At 36.9% G+C, this 15,887-nt stretch overlaps 6 protein-coding genes across 6 annotated transcripts in view; 3 read left to right on the plus strand and 3 right to left on the minus strand.

Annotated features, from left to right (window-relative positions):
- Positions 1–75: 75 nt before the first annotated feature.
- Positions 76–3,219, minus strand: FDP41_012724 (uncharacterized protein; the record flags this gene model as incomplete). The annotated part of the gene is made up of 1 exon (XM_044703275.1): positions 76–3,219. The coding sequence occupies one exon, from the start codon at positions 3,217–3,219 to the stop codon at positions 76–78; it is 3,144 nt and encodes a 1,047-aa protein (XP_044565649.1).
- Positions 3,220–3,326: 107 nt separating this feature from the next.
- On the minus strand, positions 3,327–6,236 carry FDP41_012725 (uncharacterized protein; the record flags this gene model as incomplete). The annotated part of the gene is made up of 1 exon (XM_044703276.1): positions 3,327–6,236. The coding sequence occupies one exon, from the start codon at positions 6,234–6,236 to the stop codon at positions 3,327–3,329; it is 2,910 nt and encodes a 969-aa protein (XP_044565650.1).
- Positions 6,237–6,490: 254 nt separating this feature from the next.
- Positions 6,491–7,894, plus strand: FDP41_012726 (uncharacterized protein; the record flags this gene model as incomplete). Its single annotated transcript, XM_044703277.1, has 1 exon — positions 6,491–7,894. One exon carries the CDS (start codon positions 6,491–6,493, stop codon positions 7,892–7,894), a length of 1,404 nt encoding a protein of 467 aa, XP_044565651.1.
- A 57-nt stretch (positions 7,895–7,951) lies between these two features.
- On the minus strand, positions 7,952–9,172 carry FDP41_012727 (uncharacterized protein; the record flags this gene model as incomplete). The annotated part of the gene is made up of 1 exon (XM_044703278.1): positions 7,952–9,172. The coding sequence occupies one exon, from the start codon at positions 9,170–9,172 to the stop codon at positions 7,952–7,954; it is 1,221 nt and encodes a 406-aa protein (XP_044565652.1).
- Positions 9,173–9,242: 70 nt separating this feature from the next.
- FDP41_012728 (uncharacterized protein) lies at positions 9,243–10,512 on the plus strand (the record flags this gene model as incomplete). Its single annotated transcript, XM_044703279.1, has 3 exons — positions 9,243–9,576; positions 9,658–9,912; positions 9,992–10,512. The coding sequence occupies 3 exons, from the start codon at positions 9,243–9,245 to the stop codon at positions 10,510–10,512; spliced, it is 1,110 nt and encodes a 369-aa protein (XP_044565653.1).
- A 45-nt stretch (positions 10,513–10,557) lies between these two features.
- FDP41_012729 (uncharacterized protein) overlaps positions 10,558–15,887 on the plus strand; it is a gene marked incomplete at both ends in the record, with an annotated part of 7,078 nt that continues 1,748 nt past the window's right edge. The window contains 7 exons of the mRNA XM_044703280.1: positions 10,558–10,686; positions 10,816–10,958; positions 11,029–11,451; positions 11,506–13,722; positions 13,772–13,904; positions 13,969–15,403; positions 15,645–15,887. The exon at positions 15,645–15,887 is cut by the window's right edge and continues 68 nt beyond it. Of these exons, the coding sequence (XP_044565654.1) occupies positions 10,558–10,686; positions 10,816–10,958; positions 11,029–11,451; positions 11,506–13,722; positions 13,772–13,904; positions 13,969–15,403; positions 15,645–15,887 (4,723 nt within the window). The remainder of the gene's footprint in view (positions 10,687–10,815; positions 10,959–11,028; positions 11,452–11,505; positions 13,723–13,771; positions 13,905–13,968; positions 15,404–15,644) is intronic.

Here is a 15,887-nt window from a genome sequence, read left to right on the forward strand (position 1 = left end):
TTGTCTTCAACGTTTGTTCGAATTGTTGATCCTTTACAATGCAAATGTGAAGTGCAAATAAAGGTTGGAGTGATCTCAATCGTGTTGTTTATTTTGTAAACTCTTCTGCATTTCATCAAAGCTATCCAAATGTCCATCAATCCATTGAATGACCAAATCTCTTTCATTAGAAAAAATGTAGAAATTGGATGAGTTTATGTGAACCTCAACTTGCAAGCTTCTATTAAAACCATCTAATCCTGTGAAATGCTTGGTAAAGTTTGCATGTTGCTTCTTTTTCGTAGGATTATCCGTGTAAACTAAATATGTGTCAAATTCATCCATTACATATGTTTTGTCGTGTGAAATACAAATTGCAGTAATAGAGGTACAACTGTCATCCGAGCATGTGGAATTAACATCTTCATAATCGTCATCCTCGTCAGATGTAGTATCTGTGGCAGCAGACACCTCCAATAAGAGATGTATGTCAATATACCTTTCGATGATTTTCATAAGATCCTTGTCTAAATCACTCTCACAAATCTCCTTTAGATGTGATTCAACATCAAAGTTTAACACTGGGGATGTTTGTGAAATGATGCTCTGTGCTACCAACATAAATTCTCTTGTTATAAAATCGTAACCCATAAAAAGAGCAATTTGTGAAGCAAGTTCAAACACTCTCTTCATGAGTGTTTCTGTATGTTGTTGAATCATCATTTTCGCATGTGGCATGAATAATACTTCGTTTTTGTAATCATGACCAATTTCGTTGATCACTCTATTGAATGCTCTCTTTGGAATGTCACAATTTCCTCTATTAATAAAAATCTCATCCACATTTTCGTCAAGCTTCTGTTTTTTGTTTCGGTCATAAGTCCTTTCCAAAATTTTAACGAATTTAGTTGGACAAAACCAATGCATGTCATCATCGACTTCCAAGAGCTCAAAGTTTGATAAATATTCTTGAAGTTGGCCTGTAAAAGCTTCCATTTGTCCAAATTCTTGATAGACAGGGTCATATCTTTTCCTTTTCAATGAATTTGATTCATTTTCGTTATGCTCACCTTGACTAGTATCAGTCTTATCGGTATGAATTTCTTTCTCTGAATGTACACACTGTGCAGATTCATTGTTGCTGCTACTTTTTTCATCAGTAAATATCTGTGACGATAGATTTTTGATTTGTTTTTTCATCCACTCCAAGGATATACATTCCTCATACTCATATTCATCAGATTCGTAATAATAATCTTCCTCATCATCAGTGCAGGTGTCATACGTAATAATATTTCCATTTCTTTCGACCACCTTGTTGGTATTGAGTTCCAAGTCATCTTCTTGTTCTTGCCATTCACTATTTCTAAAGTCGAACCATATATGTCCTTCCTGTCTTTGTGCTGCTAACTTTTCTTCATCGTTGGGACGCCAGGTACTCTCGATGGGTTCAGTTATTTCTAAAAAAGTCGAAGGTAAATGATAGTGTTGTGTGAAAAGCTCCAGAATGGCTTGCTCGACATTGTTTTTGGATTTCCCGACATGTTGCATCAGGTTTTTGTAGGCCAATGAAATGGGCGTCTCACTGAAACGTGCTGGTACAAATGGATTGCATAAATATTCATTCAATAAGACTCTAACAAATTCCACACTTTTCATTCCAACTGCGTAGTGAAGAATATTCAGTCCGCACGAGTCATATAGATACGTTCTCATGTAGGATTGAAAGGTCAATGATTTTGGCACGACGGAAAATGAAGCTTTTGGTGTTAAATGATCCAAAACTTTTGTATCTCCGTCCTTATCGTTCACAGTAAGGCACCAATTCAACAAGGAAAGATTTTGTGTCCATACAGCCAAATGTTGTAAATAAAAACCACTTGACATGGTAGGGAGAATTCGCTTAAGCATGTCCGTTCTCTCAAAGTTTCTTAAATTGAGAGACAAGTCATGAAAAAGTATATTCTCTACATGAAGTCCACACTGAAATAAATTGTCCATGATAAAAGTTACTACATCTTGTTTGTCACCTTCTTCATTCACAATGTTCATATTTGTAAAGTGTTCGATCACAAATAAGATGTATTGTCTTGGAATGACATGATAAAAGAAATCATAATCATTCCAAGTGACACCAATGTCTTGCTTAAATAGGGACTTTTCTTTGCGTGTTTCTTTCAAAAATTGAAGTAAATTCTTGTTGAAAAATAGGTCTTGACACATGTTCATTTCCAAATTCTTCTTCTCTTCATCACTGCTTTTTGTGAATGCATGAAGTTCTTTGGGCTTGTTTTGAGGTGAATGTTGCCACTCTCGAACTAGCAGCATGGCAGGTTCAAAAAGCTTTTGGAAAAACGCCTGAACACAAGTGCCCATGCTTTTCATTCCCACAAATTCAGTGGTTTCATGACCCAGTGAAATTTCCAACAAGGCTCTCAGTAAGAGATGTTCTCCTTTCAAGTTGCCAAATGCTTCAATCCATGAAGCCACTTTTTCATGAAAGAGAGAACATTCACTTGTTTCTTGATCATCCTGATCTGTGGAAGATGTTGGTAAAAACGAATCACCATTATCATCTACTCGGAACTTGTCAATGGGATCTCTGTAACTGTTCTCTTCAAATCGTCGGAATCCTAAAAATCCGTCATGTCGAATTGCATCATCATGTTCGAAAAAGTAAAATCGGTTGCAGTGGGTTTGATGCAACAATTGATCGATGAATTCATGAGTCTTGAAATAGTGATACTGAGTGGTAGGACATGAATTGGAGTTGTTATCCAACGTGTTGTTGTTGTTACTACTACCAGATTTCGTAGTACTACATGAAGATAGCGTCTCGGAGCTGGCACTCATAGCATCAAGAGGCTCTTCTTCACGAATGTCATCATCATGATCATCATCATCGTCATTATCATTTATCGGATTCATCTCTTGTTCTTCATGGTCTAATTCTTGATCTAATTTATCATCACCGTACTGCTCAGCTATCATCATCATGATGCTTTCGTGATCCTCATCCTGCTGGTCTCTTTTGGAGGGTCTTGAAGAAGGTCGAGCCGAACGACGACAAGCCTCTACCACCATCTGCCAAAACACACGACTCTCTGTTGCAGCGAACCAAGCACGATTCACATGCCTCATTCTGCAAATACTGTTGATGAGAGAATAGGGATTCAAAGCAAAGATCATCACCTCGCAAATAATCTCGCAAGGAAGAGATGAGGGTCGTGTTTGGTTCATTTTGTTGTGGAATGGTTTAGAGTCAGTCTGCAACTCCGATGGGTGTTACATTTTCCACAACAAAGACGAATTAGAGAGAATTAATTAAAATCATCGATGACATTGATTTATTTTCTTGTTCTCTTCACTTTCTTCTTTTGTGGTTGATGATTTGAAGGAGTGGCTGTGCTGGATGGTTTTTGTTTTCGTTTCTTTGAAGGAGTTTTCGTTTCTTTAAACTCTTGTTTTTCTTGTTCTAAGAGTTCATCTTCATCCTCTTCCAATAACTCGGCAACTTCATCTTGAGAGGGTTTTTCTGAGACACTGGTCACATCAAAGCCATAAGCATTGTCATTCTTAGCGCCTGGAATGATTTCTTCATCCTCTGCATTCTCTTCCGCTTGTTCCAAAAGTTCCATCACTGCATCGTCATCCAATTCATCGAATGGATCAGTGTCTGAACCAAAATCTTCATCCATAGCATTAAGAAATTCTTCTTCTCTTGCTTTAGCTTCTTTTCTTCTTTTCTCTCGTGCTTCTCTTTCTTTTTCAATGTCTTCTTTTCGTTTGAATTTTTCAACCATAAATTTGTGGAAGAATCGTTCATCACTTTTAACCAACTCTTCTGGTAAATCTGCAAATTCCTTAGAATTGATGGAAGAGGTTCCTCTAATTAATTTTTCAGCAGCCAATGCTGATTTTGATTTGGAGAAGAGACCAGAGCCCTTTTCTTTCATGGATTTCTTTGAGAAGGGCTTGAACATTAACTTGTCAATGAATGTAGTGGTTGAAAAGTCAACAATTGGATTACCTTTGTATAGAGGCTGACCAGAACGGGAAACCAAATTATCTACAAACTCACAAACACTGGGATGGAAATGGTGCTTGATGAGATCAAGTTCCCATAATCCTGAAGAGAGAGCATTAGCTGCTTCAGGTTTTGGTGTTGTTGGGTCGTATTCAGAAAATTCGGTAAAAGGATTGGTACCTCTAGCTTTCTGTGAAGGTATTGTCTTTTTCTTTTCATCTTGTTTGTCATTTGAGGCTGTCGTTGACGATGCGGTTGTCGATTGTTTCTTGTCGTTATTCTTATTTGTAAATCCTTCAATCACAATTTCATTGTCAACAATTTTAACAGAATTATCCTTAGAAAGAACGATTGTTTCTTTTGGCTTTTCCTCTTGTTGAATGGTCTCTTCATCAATATCTTGAAATGCTTCTTCCTCATCGTCTTCTTCGATTGACTTGTTTCTTGATTTTGCAGTTGAATGAGAATCTTTGGTTAAAAAGTTCTTTTGTTGGAGCATGCTAAGATGAATTCCAGGCTTGACCTTCAGAATTTGATCAAGGACCATGAGAACAGCTGCCGTGTATCCAGGATTGTAGCATGTGAAACAGCTTTGTAACAAACGCTTGCAAAATGCAGCAACTCTATTAATATTAATATCTTCACGAACAGTTTCATAGACTACAAGCAATAGGGTTTGTACTTTCGAACCTGTATGGCCTTCATCAAGTAACTTGTCATAGAGTAAGGTGTAAAATCGAGTCAGTACTTTCTCATCATTTGAAATGAATGCAATGGCATAAATAAGTTTGCATGCATTCACTGAGGTCACAAGGGGGGTAATTCTAGCAATCTTAAAAAGTAAATCCAAAGTTTCGGCATCTGCCAAGAATGCAGTTCTACAGTGTTTTAAACTTTTAAACATGCCAGAGAGTAAAGAGCCAAGGAATGATGAGTTTGTCAATTGATGGGAGCTTTTCTTCTCGTCTTTCTTCTTCTTTTTCTTGTTAGCAATAAGATCGCCATATTCCTTTTTCAACACATCCATACAACTCTTCAAAACAAACTCTGCAATGTGGTTATCATGATCTGGTGTGTAGGTCATGTTCGTGAGGAATGAGGCAGCAAATGCTCTCTTAGAAGGATCCATCTTGGTATTAAGTAAAAATTCACAAATGCCCTTGCACAAATACATCTTATCTAGAGTTGGTACGTAATGAGGATTGTTCTCCACTCGCGAGTTCACAAGAGCAGTCAAGTAGTAGAGAGCTCTTGCATTGATTGAATTTTTAGGATCTGCAAATTTGGTGATTAGAAGGGTGAGTAAGGTGTCTCTTCGTTCAGGGCTTCGTTTTATCAAGTCACGAATATTTCTCATAGTTCTGATGACCACAACATCCAGTGAGTTTGCTTTTTCTTTGATATTTTCGGCTAAAACATCGTTGATAAAACTTTGATATTTCTTCTTCAACAATTCTTCAAAATACCATGAGGCCAAGACAACTCCGACTTGTTGCATGTTTTCCTTCTTTTTTTTCTTATTATTTAAACGTTCAAAATGATGTGTGGCTTGATAAATAGATGTCATGGAAATGGAAGAAATTGAGGAACCATTTTCCTCTCGTTCTTTAAAGTTCAACAAAGATCTTGTTGTGAGCAATAAATTTTGAAACAAGTCAGTACATGTCTTGACAGCTAATTCTGCAGCTCTGTGATTTTTTGGATGGTGACAAATCTTCATCAATTCATCAATGTATTGCAATCTGTAAATTGGTTTTTGTTGGACTAGTAATGAAAGGGCTGCAATTTTATCCATGATTGTACCCTTCTCAACGAATTCCTTTTCAAATTGTTCTCCCTCCTCAGAGTCTTGATTTGTTTGTGCTTGTTGGTGTTCCTTCTTTGCAATGCTATATAATTCTTGAACTTGTAAAACCGTGAGCGTTTTACTCTCATCAATTTCACAATTTGAATCAGCAATGAGTTGCTTCAATTTTTGTTCTTCTTTTCTCAATTGTACGGACCAATCGGGTTCAGAGGTTTTTGTTGCATTGCTGTTGTTTTCATTTTCCTCTTCCTTCCGAATAGATTCATCTATGACCAATTCATCTTCGTTTCCAAATTCGTCCACCGATGTTCCTGTTGCAAATAAATCTTCAGGTTTTACCGTGGCTTCTTCTTTTTCTGAGGCTAATGATGATGATTGTGGTGTTGTTGTTGTTTTGGTTGTGGATGGCTTGTTTTTGCTCATTTTTTTACTGATTTTTATTTTCAAAATTTCAAAAAAAATAATGAACGACCTTCCATGATTCCGAACAAGTGTATCAGATCCAAACAACCAGTGAACTTTTGGAATTAGGTCAATCATCGTTCATCTGTGTGTGTATTGAGTATCTTTGGATGAATTGTCCAATTTCTGTTGAATGAAGACTCACCTCAGTTAATTTGTGTGGTTGTGTGCTAAATTTCGCGCCATTTTCAAAACAAACGTTACGATTATCAAAAATGAAAAAAAACGTTCAACAACATCATACAGAACGGGTTCGTCAAGAGCGAAACGAAAAAGACATTGAAGAAGGTTCTTTCAAGTTTGGGCCCAAACTAAATGGGAACACAAAGGCTCCAAGTAAGGCTAACGAATCTCCTGATGAGCAGAAGAAGAGGTTGGAGAAGATGAAAAAGGAACGAGAGGAACCTCTCTCCCAACACAGACCCTCCACATCATCGGGTTTCAGTCATCAGTACCATCATCATCATCCTCGGGATTTATCGTATCTTGATGATGATCTGTTGATGAACAATCACCGAAAACCACTGTTTGAGAGGGTTGGAGAAATACAAATGGAACAACAGGAAAAGGAGAAACTACGACAACAGCTTAAATATGAAGAGGAACGAAAGAATCTTCGAAGTGCTCCGTCAATTAGTGAAGAATCGAAACGAATTGTAGCCATGATGAAGAATCGAATTCCCTTCACAAGTCGAATAATGAAGAGCGGTCAAGAGGATGAACAAACCATGTTCGAGAAGGAGAAATCCAAAAGGCGATTCTTTGAAGTTAAAAAGGAGGAAATGGACGGATGTACATTTCAACCAAGCGTTAACCCAGTTTCCAAAAAGATTACAGAAACAAAACTGTCAAAACAAACCTTTTTAGAGCGTCAGCAAGAGTATGAAGCAAAAGAAAAGCTGAAACATGAGGCCCTCACAAAGAAGGAACAAGAACAGTATGAATTTAAACCCTCAATCTCCAAAGTGTCGGAAGAAATTTGTAAAAAGAGTTTAAGCAGAGCAAATACCGTGGAAGACATTTATGATCGACTGACTAACCGAGACAAGAAAAGGGTGGATCACATCAAGAATGCCATAGCTCAAGAGTATTACTCGAAATTTTCATTCACTCCCACAATTAATCAAGTCTCTAATGTCATTGCAGCTCCAACCGATTTAGACGAGCTTGTGAACAACACAAGGACTAAGAAACGAAAAGAAGAGCTCACCATGAAAATCATGGAGAAAGAAAATTGTCCCTTCCAGCCCAAATTAGTGAGTAACAATGAGAAATACCTTCATGACAGGAAACCACTCTCTGTAATGACAGAGTCCGAGAAGTTTTTGAAGGAAAAAGAAATGAAACGAGCAAAAGTCATGATGGAACTTGAGTGTGAGCAACTGCAAGAATGTACATTTCAACCTGCCATTACCAAATCCCTCAAATCAAAATCGGTTGTGGATGGCCAAACTCCTGTGGTTATCAAGGGTCTAGGAAAGCATTTAGAGAGAGGAGAAAGAGCAAAGAGAATTGAGGAAGAAAAGAAGGAACGATACGAGGAAGTGTTTCGACCAAAGGTTCATTCCAAAAAGCAGGGTGGTGTTACAATTATTGAACCATTCTCATTTCAAATGTAAACTGTACTGAGTGTTGTGACATTAAAATCTAGGGCAGTGTGGTGTTTATGAAATACGTTAAAAGTTGGTACCTTTGAAAACGGCACAATTCTTAGTTTGAGAATACAAATCTTCTAGCTGTTGATAACTTCCAATGACAGAATCTGAAGGAGTTAAAGGATGTTCCTTTGGAACCCTTTCTGTATCAATTGTTCTCTTTGATGAAGACATGTAGTTTGTGTTATTTCTTTCAGGGTAGGTCCTTGGAGCATAGTCATAATCTGTACATTCACTAATGTTAAGAGAATCATTCTTACAGTCATCAGTTATCACTCGGTTATGATAGGTATCATAATCATTGTGGAGATTGTTCCGTTTTTCTCTGTTTGAAGGATCGATATCCATTGATAACCTTGATGAGGTTGGAATTGGACTTTTTTTCGAAGCATCTGCTCCCAAAAACGAATGACTCACTCGAATCATGGGATAATTATTGATATCTGTTAGTTTGTAAATGTCAATATCAGATGTAAAAGGAGGAACATTGGCCTTCAGACATGCATCCACTTTTTCTTTTACTGTCTCTGAAAATGGTTGTCTGGCTAAGGTGTTCTCAGTCATATCAATTGCTCGCATGTTCCGTTTGAGTTGTTCAATTTTTACATCGAGAGGTTCGGTCATTTCCGCCTCCATATCTGCAAGACTGTTCAAAGACTCTTGTAATAAGGATTCAAGTTTGAGTTTCATTGCTCCATAGGCCTGCAGTATTTGTTTCTCCATGACCACTTTGCTTTGTCTCACATCGTCTCTAACAATTTGAAAATGTTCCAAAGACGTTGAGTTTTGTTTTTTGAGATGATTCAACTTTTGAATGAGATATTCCTTTCTCTTGGATTCCATAAAGTTGTTGTTATTGTTTTGAGAAATAGCGGCTTCATAGCTGGGTGGCAAATCTGTCACCATAAAGTCATTGTTGTTAATGGTGTTCGATGAGGAAGAACCTGTTGGTATCCCGAATGAATAACTCCTTCTCACGTTATTGTTTCTCTCCGAATGGGATCGACCATGATCGAGTTTCTGTGCTACAAGGTTGGTCGATGGATGTTTGTGGCCATTACTACTGGCGAAAGCCGACGACGATACTTGTTTGACATCTGCATGTAATTCTTCGTAATTGATGATTGGGTTCCGAGGAGGAGGCGATGATGCGTTGTTTTTTCTAGAGCTCGTCATTGGTACTTTCTTATTTCCTTGAGAAACGTAGAGAGGATGATGAGAGGTCGTTCGATCCGAAATCATTTTTTTTTGTAGATTTGTGGCGGCAACAACCAAAGAGCGGGCCTTCCGTGTTTTGAGAGTTGGAAAAAAAATGTTCCACAATAATTTCCACAGCTCTTCAACTGCCTCAACAAGCGAGCTCTCGCGATCGTTGAGTGAGTTGGTGGTTCTCAGTACACCCTCAACCACAGCCTCAAAGCAGCAAAAGGAAGTATCTCCTCTGGCATCCACTCCTCTTAAAGTTGGAGATTCAGCAACGGGAGCCCAAAGTAATTCATCCATTCTGTTTGCAGTAACCTCGAAATACCTTGAAAAAACACCATCAATTGTGAAATCGGAGGCAAGAAATTTGATCAAGCGTTTGGAAAATAGTGTAGATGAAGCTATGGACGCCTTGGAGCAATTGTATAATTTAAGCATGTTTCGTAAGTTTCATCATTATCTCAGAAAGTATTTCATCAGCAACATCTCGCTCCATCATTCTCCCCTCTAATCCTTGATCATAGACTCACACCGACAAAGTATGGTACAAGAATGTGGTATCATTTCAACTCTCACTCTTGTGCTCAAAACAAAGGAGAATCGATTTAAGGAATTAGCAGCACGGGCTCTTCAATTGTATGCTCAAGATGGAGAGGAAAGCTGTATTGCCATGAAACGATTGAACATGTGCAATTCTGCCCTAGAAATCATCACCAAAACAGATGACCTGAACGTAAAAATACCTGTGGTTGGCCTCGTCTATTGGCTTTGCCAAAATCGTAAGTATTAAGAAGTCAGACACATGACCTATACCCTTCATTCAATTATCCTCGTCTGTTCTTTGTAAATTTTGAATAGCCTCTTGTAAAAAAGAGTTTACAGATCTTGGAGCTGACACTTTTTTAAGGGAAGTTGCCAACAAGAACAAGGATCCTCTCCTTTCCAAGTATTTAAATTATGTGTTGCATAGCCTTTCATTCAAAGTTAAAAGTCGAGAGGAATTGTTAAATGAAATTCTTGTACAACAACAGGAACAACAGTCACTAATGTCCAGCAGCAGTGGCGGAGGTAATAACCTTAAGGACGACAAAGCACTGCTGAACAACTCATCATCCTCAGCAACACCAATCATCATGACAGAAAAGTCCTTCACTCCCTATGTAACACCATCACCAAGACATTTCTTCAATTTGGCGAGAGCCAACCCAACTTCAACCACATCACCATCAAGGAAGAGATTAGAATTTTCAACACCCACCAAATCAGAAAAATCATCAAGCAGCAATTCCTCATCCTTCTCACAGACAGAGTTGAAACCTGAACTCGTTTATGAGTCCTCGACCACCGACACCGAGGAGTCCTCCCCAACTGATCCGTGAAAAATAAAATTGTACTTGAATTTGGCGCAAAGATTTTAGTAAAAAATGTCTCATCAACGGGGCCATGTCGGCGATGAAATAGACATTATCATCCAGCCTAAACTCATTGACATCAATACGGAAACGTATTGGGAGTTGGTTGATCGGTTGTATGCTCAATGTGAACGAGCAATGGTAAGTTTAGATGTATATAGTTGTTGTCTTGCTGAATTTCATTCCTCAAACAAAAATGGCCACAAAATGCTCCTTTTGAAATTATCGTTTTACCGAAATATTATCGATGAAATTCCGATCGTATGATAGGACAATGGACACATTGAAGAAGATCGAGCAGCAAGTTTTGAAGAGTTCTTTCCGAAACTCATCCAGTTTCAAGTCCCAATCCATGACGGAACCGCACTGGAAGACTTAATTAAATTATTCTATGTCACACAATTATCACTAGAGTACGTTGTGATGTTATCATTTTTTAATGAATTTTGAATGCAATTATTGAATGGTTTCTTTCTTATCAAGAATCATGATGGACAAAGAAAAATCAGCAGAAGAAGAAATTGATGATTTGGAAAAGAATTTAAAAAAAGTACAGAAAGATTTAGAAAATGAAATTCGAAATCACCAAACAACCAAATCATTGCATGAGCAAAATTCAATAACAACCACAAATCTAGAAAAAAACTTAAAAGAATCCAAAGACATGATAAAACGTCTCCAAAACGAAATTCAAGAACTGACCACGCAAAATAAGGACCTTGATCTGAGGTTAAAAAGCGATATGGATCAAAATTTAAAAAGTAAAAAAGGAATTGAGAGAGCTCAAGAAGAAAGACAAAACCTTCTTTATGAGATTAAATCTCTCGATGAAAAGCTGAGGAATGCAGTGAAACTTAACGAAAGAAAGACCAAAGAAGTGGAAGAATTAACAACAAAAATTGCAGAGTAAGTATTACCTATATTTCCGTTCACAAGTGTTTTCATCGTGTTTTTTGCCAGGTATGAGAGAGATCTACAAGAAAGTAAGATACTCACAAGAGAAATGAGTAAAACAACGAAAAAATTGGAAGAAGAAATATCCATTCTCACTGGAACAATAACGGAATTGGAAAAGGAAAAACAAATTATCGCAAGTACAGCTCAAAAATCGTTAAAACAGCTCGAAGAACAGAATGAAAACAAATATTCTGAACTGGCTGACCTTCAACAAGTTGTCTCTCAGCTCGAAGTCGAGCTTAACCAAGAACGAGAAAATTCTGAAAAACTTCAAACTGTAATCTCAGAAACAACATCTAGGATCCACGACATGGAAGAAAAGATTTATCAAAAAGAGCAAATAATTTTCGATCTGGAGAATGAGATTGAGCAACTGCGACAAGAAAATCTCAACTTGACACAGAATAACATAATTGGGGGACATGAATCATCGGAAACCAATCAACAGATCACAAAGATAACCATTGAACAAGAAAAACTCACCAATTTACAAAATCAAATTGAAAAGCTTTCCCAATCTTTGGAGAACACATTGGCAGAGAATGCATCAAAATCAAAAACCATTGAACAAATAACCAAATCCATTTCGGATAGAGAGAATGAGCTTGCGATGGTGAAAGCTAAGCTTCATGAATACGAGAAAGGGGTGAATGGACTTGATGAAGCTCTCAAAGAGATTAGATATCTGCGCGAACAAATGATGCTTCGCGATAAGGATATTGAGGAATACAAGGTAAAATTAAGTCTATATTATACTGGCCTCCAAGAATTTGAAGACGAAAATAAGTATCTTAGAAACAAGCTAGGAATTCCTATGAAGGAAGATTTAAAAAAATTCTTAACTAGACAATTAGCGGAAACCTCTACACAAACGAATCCACAACAAGTCACAACAACAGGTCGTACGACACAAACAGATGAAATTGTTGTTCAATCACCTCCAGTGAAAGAAGTGATAAAAGAGGTTGTAAAATACGTAGACAGACAAGTACCAGTTACAGTACAAGTTGACAAGACAGACCGAATGATTCAATGTAACATTGAAACTCCATCAAGACCGACCTCGAGCAAATCTACCTCAAAAGTTACAAAGGAAGAATGTGAATCTCAAACTGATGGAACTATCTTGAAGCATAGCCAGACTCAAACAATGATAATTGCCAACAACTCTCAAGAAGTAATAGACAATCTCCACCAAAAAATTAAGGTCTTGGAAGCCCAACTTGCATTCAAACCACAATCTCAAGACAACGCATGTCAGACCATCAAAATTCCTAAACCTCCAAAAATCAATCAAGAAGCTCTTGAGTTAAGAAATCAAATGAAAGAGAGAGATGAACAATACAAAACAATAATAGACAAGCTCAAGACAAATATTGAGACAATACAGCTCAGCAACCAAGCCTTGTTGGATGAAGCAACAAGAGTCCAGACGTACTACCAAAACGAAAATTTAATCCTCAAGAATACCGTCGATGTGATCAAGGCAGAGTCAGAAAGACGCATGGTTGTCATGAACGAGGAAATACAAAAAGCAAATGAGGAAATCTCTAGACTGCAGACAATTCTGAAAAGTGAGATCAATGAGAAAAACTCTATTGACAAAGACAAGAAAGTCAGAGATAAGGAAATTACAGAGTTACAAAATATGCTCACTGAAAGAGAAAGCCAAATTAACAAAGCTTTTCACATGATTGAAGGTTTTAAGAGCACAATTAAGCTTCTAGAGAGAGATTTGGAAGAAAAAATAGAATGTGCCGAAGAATTAAAACGAACGAATCTGAAATTAGAGAAGAGATGTAAATATACTGAGACGAAACTAAAAGAAGCTTCCGACAAACTTGATACTATTGCTGATAACTCGAGGTTGCTTCTAGAAAAAGAAGCCATCATTGAAAATTTAAGATTAGATCAACAGCAATTAATACATGAGCATGAAGTGGATTTAGAATCAATTAACAGATTTTCAGAAAACATGAAACATACCATTGAAAATTTGAATGAAATACTCGAACAAAAAGAGGCCACCATTCGGGAGTACGAACATAAAATTTATGAAATCCGAGAAGAGCACATGAGAGACAAGTATGAAGCTCAACAAGAGATACTGAGATTGCAAAAACGGATCAATGATGACAATAATAACGTATTAACAAATCTTAAAATGAATATTGACAAGATTGAAAATCAGGGGGAGCCTGAGACACCACATGAAGCTGGGTATGTAATACTTCGATTTCAAGATTATTTTGCTAATTCATCAGTTTAGGGTTCGTATCGAGGAGGTGGAAGAAATGATCGCTGCCAAAACAGGTGAAATGAAAAATCTCAACGACAAGATCTCCAAGTTAGAGGCACAATTGCGAGAGAAGGATGAGATATTGCATGAAGCAATGAAATCTGTAGGTACCTAAATTATATTTTTATAAATGTAATTGACACTATCACAATTCTATTTCACTCTAGTTTGATACAATGAAAACGAAGTTTGATATGGAGGTTGAAGAGTACAAGCAGACCATTCAAGAAATCCAAATAGAACTATCAAGATCAAAAGAAGAATGTGAGAAACTGAAACGACAACTGTCGGAGCATGCTTTGAAAAAACAACTTGCGGCTCAGCAACAAAAATACGACAAATTGGCCAAACAAAAGGAACAATTAGAGAATACCGTTCAAAAATTAACATCAAATCTTTTGAAAGCTGAAGAAAAGATTGCAGCTATTGAACTTCACAAAACCAATGTTGACAAGTATGAAATTGAGCAACTGCGCAAAAAAGAAGAAAAGCTCAAAGAAAAAATCGAAGACCAATTGAGAAATAGTGTTAATCTGGATACCCACAAAATGCTTATCAACGAAAACCAAAGACTGAAGAACAAAATTGAGGAACTTTCTAAAAAGGACGAAGTGATTTTCAAGGATAAACAAGAATCGTTAAAAAAGATTGAAGAACTCACAAATGAACTTAATGAAGTTAAAAGGATAAGACAAGAAAAGGCTAACAAGATTATTGACCTCCAGAAAGAAATTCAAGAGCATGTGAGGACAAAGAAGAAACTCAAGAGTGATATTGAGAAAGTACAAAAGGAAAATGAAGAGCTACAGAAAGCAAAACAAATGCACATGGAAGAAAAAAAGGGTCACTCTCAACAAATTGCAAAAGCTTTAAAGAAATATAACGATTTACTCGAAGAACGAGACAAAATTAAACAAGAAGTTACCAACTTGAAGAAAGAGCTGGCGGAGATTGAAAATCAAAAAGATATCGAAAAGAAGCACGCTGTTGAAAAAACCAGAGTTGAATACCAAAAGCAAATACAAGCCAATAATGAGGAAATCAATGAAATTAAGAAAGAAAAAGAAAAACTGATGAGTGAAATTGAATCTCTCAAAGTTGAAAACTCCGAGCTCAAAAACTTTACCTTCTCTAAAAAGGACTCTTTGACAATGCAAGCTCAAAAAGAGTCAGCCAAGAAAGAGTCAACACTAAATTCCAAGATTGACAAGTTACAACAAGAAAATAGCATCCTACAACAACAATTGAACGAGCTAAGAAAGGAAAATGATGATCTCAAACAAACGAAAATGATTGTCGACTCTACCACCAAGTCGACCAATCAAACAAGAAATGATCAATTAAAACGACTCACTAAAGAACTTGAGCAAGTCATCGAAGAAAGAGACTCTTTGAAGAAAGAGCTTGAAGAAGTCAAACAAGAATTGGAAGAGCTAAAAAATTCAGCCAAACTGAAATCACAACAATACTTTGAGAAGAAGCAACAAGACATGTCTCTAAATTTGACAAAGGCTCTAAGAGAAAAGGAAGAAGCAACTAGGGAAAAGAACAGATTATTACAAGAGGTAAAGGAGTTGAGAAAGGAAAATGAAGAGCTTAAAGGTAAGTGCCGTTTTCTTTTGAGACACACAACAATATCAACATTACATTTCGTATGGTAGGAGAATTGAGCGCTTTTGATCCAGAGTTCTTTGAAGAAATTGAAGATTTGAAATATAACTATGTTCAATCCCTTGAGCAAATCAAACAGTTGAAGAGGAGGTTACAAGATTTGGAAAATTAGATTAAAATATTTGTTTGAGAGAATTTGAATTTATGCTACAATGAACAATTGTTAAGACAGTGGAAAAGAAAATTGAGATATTTAGAACCTTCCACGAAAAGGATGATACGCTCATTGAAGCATGTTGGAACCCCATTAGAAGGGTGACGACCTTGTCAGAAACAATTTTAGTGACCAAATCCTTTTGGAGATTAAATGATCCAAGGAAATCCCTTTCCATCCCTCTTCAACTTGTTATTCGAACGCCATCCACTTCATTATCCTCTTCATCAAAACATGGTTTTTCATCACCCCGTATCCAAA

This window comes from Naegleria fowleri (genome assembly GCF_008403515.1).
Source record: "Naegleria fowleri strain ATCC 30894 chromosome Unknown tig16, whole genome shotgun sequence".
Classification (NCBI taxonomy): Eukaryota; Heterolobosea; class Eutetramitea; order Acrasida; family Naegleriidae; genus Naegleria; species Naegleria fowleri.